Genomic DNA, 6,738 nt, shown 5'->3' on the forward strand with positions numbered 1-6,738 from the left:
AAGAAAATAAACCACAATTTTGAGTGATGGGCTTCTTCTAAAAGTCCAACAGAATGGTGTGTCCTGGTCTCTTCCTTGGACAATGTCGTCTGATGGGATTTAGGAGAATCTGTCATTTCTGCTATGGTGCCGGCCCTATGGAACAATCTCTCCCACCTTCTGTTCAAGATTTGATTGTCCCCAAGTCCGTTAGTCTTCAAGAAGGCTTCGAGGACACACTGTTTCCTCAGTTGTTGATCCGGGATGTTAGCTGAGTCCATCTTGGGTGGTGAAATATATGTCGATGGGCCCCAACTGTGGATTTATAGCCTTCATTGATTTTCAGTTCTTCTGTTGCAGGGGACACTCATCTCATTTTTATTATTGTATGCCCTCAGGAGTCACATTTTTGCAAGTGGGGTAACTCTATAATTTCTTTAACAAGTCTTACATAATATTTTTTATTTCCATTTCATTCTATACAATCACATGTTTACTGTGCATAACCGGAGCATGTAACATTGAGTAATAAACACAGCCTTCACTTATATAGAAAATGCCCCCTACAATACAAACCCAATATACCACCTTGGCCCACCATACACCCTCTTTCAACCCCCTCCAACTTTCATTCTTCCTTCTTACATACCCCTCTACTACCTACTTCCCCTCCCCCTCTATCACTCCCTCTCTTCATCCATTTCCTCCCTTCCTTCTCCTCCTCCTCTCTCTCACCCTCTCCACCCTCCTTCTTCTTTCGCTCAACTCCTCCCTTCAGTTTACTTCTATTACCTTCCAATATATTCAATTTCTTTAACAAGTGAATTCCTAACCACAGTTAATAGATTAAGAACGTAACAGCTAAAGCAAACCACACTCGGACTAGATACCCTGTTTTGCCTATCATTGTTGCTCCTCTTAAAAATAAACTAAGGTAGGTTCTCTACCATTTTCAAGAGGAATTGAAGCAATATTTAATCACCCGGCAATGAAAGTTGCAAGATAAAGCAAGAATGCACTCCCTTGATTAGCTTAAACCACCGGGCAGTTAATTCTAACACGGTTCCCAGAAGGATTGCATTTTGCTGAGCTTCGGTGTTTGGGGATTAAGCGAACTACAGTACATTCAGGATGAACAGTTTCATTTTACAGCGTAGTTGTTTATTTGAGTCATGCTGGAAAGTCAGGGAGAGACTCTCTCTTGAGGTGAACATGACTCCTTGATGACTTCATGGCATCTTCATGCAGCTTCTTAGAAACAATTTGGAAGTGGTTTGCCACTGCCTTTCCTTGGATTTTTTTTTAACTTTCTACTCTTAACCTATAGCTTTGGGATTCCCTAATTAATCTGCAATCCAAGTATACTACACAGATCTGGCTCAATTTAGATGCCAGAGGCTAGAGAAGATGCAAAACACCAAAAACAGCTATCTCTCTCTTCCCCAAGAAAAAAAAGAACCAACTGTTAAAGGAAGCAAGTGAGGAATTGCATTCTAAATATTTAGAATGGGCTCCTGCAGCAAAAGATTATACTGCAATTCCACCCTTAAGAGCACCATTCCTATTTGTGATTCCTACTCTTCTGCATAATATGATGATTAAAAGTCCCAAATAAATCTAGCATTTATTCATATCAGAGATTATACCGAATTAGCATCAAGAATTATAGCGAAATTGTTATGCTGTAATTTTGGAACACCAATTTCTTGGTGTCTTTGACCAAAACCTTCATTCTCATATTGAAGTAGTCAATATATCTCTAGCTGGCTCCATCCATCCATCCATCCATCCACTGACTAGGGTTGATCATGTCAAATTCTATTTGGCTTTAACCATGGTTTGTTAAACTAGTAACGGCTATTTATAAATTCATGTTGGTTCCTGTGGAACCAGCTACCCCCAGAGGTCCGGACCTTACCCACTCTCATGGCCTTCAGAAAAGCTGTTAAAACCTGGCTGTTCCGGCAGGCCTGGGGCTGTTGACCTCATTGTAAAGGTCCAGCCCTGATTAGAAATGTATGCGTGTTGGGAATTTTTAAATTATTCTTTTATTTTTCTTTTATTTTTCTTTCTTTGTAAGCCCCCCGGAGACCTCCGGGATTGGGCGGCCTAGAAATTTAACAAAAAAATAAATTTAACAAAAAAATAAATAAATGTTGATAAAATATGACTGGTTCACAGTATCCTATCAAATCACATTAAGAATTAGCATACTATGACAGCGTACCAGCCAATTCAATGACACCTTTCCTTCTTCATTAAGTGAAAGGTTAGAATTTGTAGTCTAAAGCTAGCAACTCTGTCCCTTTGTGTTTTAAGCTTCCTTTGTGTCAACCTGCTTTTCACCAAGAAATATATATCATCGTCACATGGCAAAAGTACTTATGAAGTGGGACAAGCAAAATTCCCAGGTGAAAAATGCACACACTGGGATCTTTGTCTAGAAGCTGGGCAGGCAGACCCAGCTTATGGGTCACCTGGTTTGTCTGAATGACGCCACTGAGAATCCAGAATTTCATTTATGATTTTGTTTCACAGCACTATTAAAAAGCACCTCCTTATCATAGGAGCTTCACTTAGAAACTATTATTGATTTTGCCAAGAAAGGAAAAATAGGTGGGATTTTTTTGTGCATTCTTAACTTAAAAATCTAAAACAGGATAAGTTATAAAAGGATTGTGAAAAATATACGCTCGTATCTCACTGACTTAAAGAATTCCAAGGTAACAAGAGATTCTTTCACTTTAGTCATCAGAGCAAAGGATAGCCTTAGGACAGTGTTTCTCAACCTTGGCAACTTGAAGATGTCCGGACTTCAACTCCCAGAATTCCCCAGCCAGCATTCGCGAATGCTGGCTGGGGAATTCTGGGAGTTGAAGTCCGGACATCTTCAAGTTGCCAAGGTTGAGAAACACTGCCTTAGGAGGAGGGTTATCCCTGAAAAAGGAAAGTTATTATAAGAATACAGTTCAAACACAAGTAACAGAAGTTTTTTTTTTTTCCGGGGGGGGGGGGAACCATCCAAAACGAGCAAACATTCTTTATTACGTTCGTGTCAATAATGTGTTTGAAAAGCAGCTGAAGAAATATCACGGCTCATAATCCTCACTCCCATACAAACAGCCTGCTTTTGTACAGCTTAATTACCAACATTAATTTAGCCACAGCTATTCCATTAACCCAATTTTTCTGGGTTCACCTGACATACTAACCGTTTAACTACAAGGAGCTGAATTCACACGAGGTAGGTGAAAATGTGGTTGAACAGCTTTTGCCAACCTTTTCTTCACCACTGACCCCTTTAAATATTTTTTTGTGGCCACGGACCATGTCCACGGACCCCCCCAAGACTTAACTCAAGAGTTAAACCATAGTATTTCTTCAAGACTTTGCAAATCCCCTGTGATGACATCACGCAAACATCCCACCCCGCTGACCACAGGTTGAGAACCACGGTTCCACCACAAAACTGCGGTAGACTAAAGCGCGCTCGACGAAAGCGCGTACGTGACGTCATCACAGCGCGACGAAAACATCGCGCTGTGAGCGGTAAATTTAAAATTAAAGCGAAAACCTTACCCTAACCCCCCCAAACCTAACCCTAAACCTAACCCTAAACCTAACCCTAAACCTAACCCCTAACCTAACGCTAAACCTAACGCTAACCCTTAACCTAACGCTAAACGTAACCCTAACACTCTAAACCTAACCCTAACCCTAACCCTCAACCTAACCCTTACCTTTATGTGAATCGGCTTGCTTTAATTTTATTTTAATTTCAACTTAATTTATTTTTAATTTTTTTCGTCGCGCTGCTGATGACGTCAGGTACGCGCTTTCGTCGAGCGCGCTTTTGTCTACCGCGGTTTTGACGGGTCACGGAGAACCACTGGCTGATATTAATCTACTACTAATGTAGTCAGTGTTACATGATGACACATCCCTGTCCAGGCAGAGGTATTTAGAAACGAAAAATGCCCTGGTCCTGTGCCAAACCTCACCCACCCACCTCCCACTTCCTGCTGTGGAGCCTTCTCAAGCGCAGGGACACATTTAAGCCTTTGCAGGACCAGAACCCGCCCCACCCCCCTCTGAGCACCTCCACTCAAGAACTGCATTCAAAGAACTGAAGCCACACATGATCTCATCCATTCAGCTAAGGTGGACTGCAGAGAACTTCATCAGAAGTTGCAAGGTCCACTTCTCCTCCACCCCGCCCCAGATATCATTTATCATTTATCATTTTCCCTTTATTTGTATGCCGCCCTTTTCCCTGGGGGGACTCAGGGCGGCTCGCAGTTCAAAAAGTGGGGGGGGGGGGAAAGGACAAACATTTTACAACAAAGACACTACATCATTTAAAAACACAACAGTCACACAATTCGAGTAGGGGTTAGGGTCTTTAACCCCAGGCCAGCTGGGACAGCCAGATCTTTAGGGCAGCGCGGAAGGACTGGAGGGTGGTGAGGGTCCGAGTCTCCACGGGGAGTTCGTTCCAGAGGGTCGGAGCAGCCACCGAGAAGGCTCTCCTCCGGGTAGTTGCCAGTCTACACTGGCTGGATGATGGAATTCGGAGGAGGCCTAATCTATGGGATCATATGGGTCTAGTGGAGGTAATTGGCAGTAGGCGGTAGTAAGTAAGATGCCACCTTTCCTGCTTTCCTGTTTCTGCCAGAGAGAGGCCAATAGACCCAAACCACCCATTCTGCCCCTGGAGGAGAGGCAAGGGGGGCTTTCCCACTCTGCACCACCTCCATTGCTCTTACCTTGCTGACGATATTCTGCTGTAGGCCCGCAGGGATCCGGTGGTACCTCTCACTGCAGTGGCAGTAACTGTCATTTTTCCCCTCGGGGGTGGGCAGCTCCGGGGCGGCCAGGATGCCCCTACTGTAGCTGCTGCTGTGGTTGTAGCTGGGGCTGGTGGTGAGACCCCTGGGGGGCGGCTGCGGGGGGAACTCGCTCCAGTTGCCCTTCCCATCCGTCCCCTTGCACCAAGAGATGGGATGCACCAAGAGGAAACTGTCCGAGAACTGGCTGAAGCCGATGAAAAGCGCCGGGATCCAGGTGAGGAAGATGAGGGCTTTCTGATGCCCGCCGCCCAGGCGCCCCAGGAAGGGCAGCACGGAGCCGTCGTAATCCAGAAGCAGGGGGCTGCAGGAGCCGGAGGGAGGCGTGGGAAGAGGCAGGCTCTGGATCTCCGCCGGGAGACCCCCCGCAGGAGGGGCGGCCGGGGCTGCCGGGTCCGCCTCCCCGGCCGGCAAAGAGCCGTTTTCTTCGGGGAGGGGTCGGCCCCCTCCGCCGCCCTCCTCTCGGCGCCGCTCAAGCGCCATCCAGCCGCAGCAGGAGGAGGAGGAGGAGGAGGAGGGAAGGCGAGCTTACATAGAGGGGAGCCGGGGAGGCGGCGCCCGGGCCACGATCCGCGGGCTGGGAAGCCGGACGGAAGGCTGGGCTGCGGGAGCCTCGGCTGAGCCGCGCATAGGGGACCGGCCGCTCTCAGACGCCCCCCTTGGCTTCGCCTCCTTCCCCAAGCCCGCCTCGGCCGCCACACCCAGCGCTCCCCTTCCCACGTTGCCCTACAAAACCTCCCCGCGTCTCCTTCGCTTCTTCCCGGACACGCGGGTGCCGTGCCCGCCGGGTCTACGGAGAGAAATCGGGTCTCAAAGATCTCCTTCTGGTCGCGGTGCGGGTCCCTAGCCAGCCCGAGCTACCGCCGATTAAGCACGCCGGTGGGGCGGGCGGGCGGACGAACGAACGAGATCCCTTCGCCGAGGCTCGAGCGGGCGGAGCGTCGGAAGGAGCCGCATTCGCTGCGCCCAGCCAGCGCGGGATCCGCTCCTCTCGCGGCTGCGGATCGCCTCCTTTCTCCAGTCGGGGGTTGGGGGGGGGGGGCGGCGGTGGCGGCGTCTTGCCTGCCTCCCTCTGTCTCTCTTCCTCCCGCTCCTCCGCTTGGCTCCCTACCTGGAAGCCCAGCCCTCCCCCTGAGCCAGCTCCCCGCCTCCGTCTCCTCCTCCTCTCCCGGAGGTTCCCGGAGGTAAAGGTAACGACTGCAGCCGCCGCCGCACCTGCTGCTGCTGCCGCTGCTGCTGCTGTGGCCGCCTCTCCTCTTCCTCCTCCTCCTCCTCTTCCTCCTCCTGCCGTATTGAACCTCTTGCGGCCGCCCGGCTCCCCCTGCAGGAGGCGATCGCGACGCCCCCACCACCACCACCACCAGACATCGGATCGGCTTGGCACCACGACAGGAGGGAGGGTTTCCAGGCAGGCCGGCCAATCTTTGGGGCGAGTGCCAGGAAAAGAGAGAGAGAGAGAGAGAGAGAGAGGGGGAGGGAGGGAGGGAGAGAGAGAGAGAGAGAGAGAGAGACACGGCTTGGCTTGGCTAGGCAGCGTCTGGGCAGAAAATAGGTCGGGCGCAACAGCGAGGATCTTGGGTTACGCTAAGCTGCGGCGTGGCTCGGTTGGGTTTTGGAGGGCGGAACACCTTGTGAAGCTTAAGGTATTTGTAACCTGGGAGTCGTTGTTTTATTGCTTAACCCAGGGGTAGTCAACCTTTCTATACCTACCGCCCATTTTTGTATCTCTGTTAGTAGTAAAATTTTCTAACCGCCCACTGGTTCCACAGTAATGGTGATTTATATTTATTTATTTATTCATTTATTATGTATTTATTTATTAATTAGACTTATATACCGCTTCATAGGGCTTTCAGCCCTCTCTAAGCGGTTTACAGAGTCAGCCTATTGCCCCCAACAACAATCCGGGTCC

The 6,738-nt window shown here is 49.1% G+C and overlaps 1 protein-coding gene across 1 annotated transcript in view; it reads right to left on the reverse strand.

Moving 5' to 3' along the window:
• The window catches only part of LOC116512823 (solute carrier family 22 member 23-like), a 125,093-nt gene extending 119,141 nt beyond the window's left edge, over window positions 1-5,952 (reverse strand). The window contains exon 1 of the mRNA XM_032223509.1: window positions 4,746-5,952. Coding sequence (XP_032079400.1) covers window positions 4,746-5,309 — 564 coding nt within the window. The 5' untranslated portion in view covers window positions 5,310-5,952. The remainder of the gene's footprint in view (window positions 1-4,745) is intronic.
• Window positions 5,953-6,738: the final 786 nt, after the last annotated feature.

Source organism: Thamnophis elegans, chromosome 8 (genome assembly GCF_009769535.1).
Source record: "Thamnophis elegans isolate rThaEle1 chromosome 8, rThaEle1.pri, whole genome shotgun sequence".
Taxonomy (NCBI): Eukaryota; Metazoa; Chordata; class Lepidosauria; order Squamata; family Colubridae; genus Thamnophis; species Thamnophis elegans.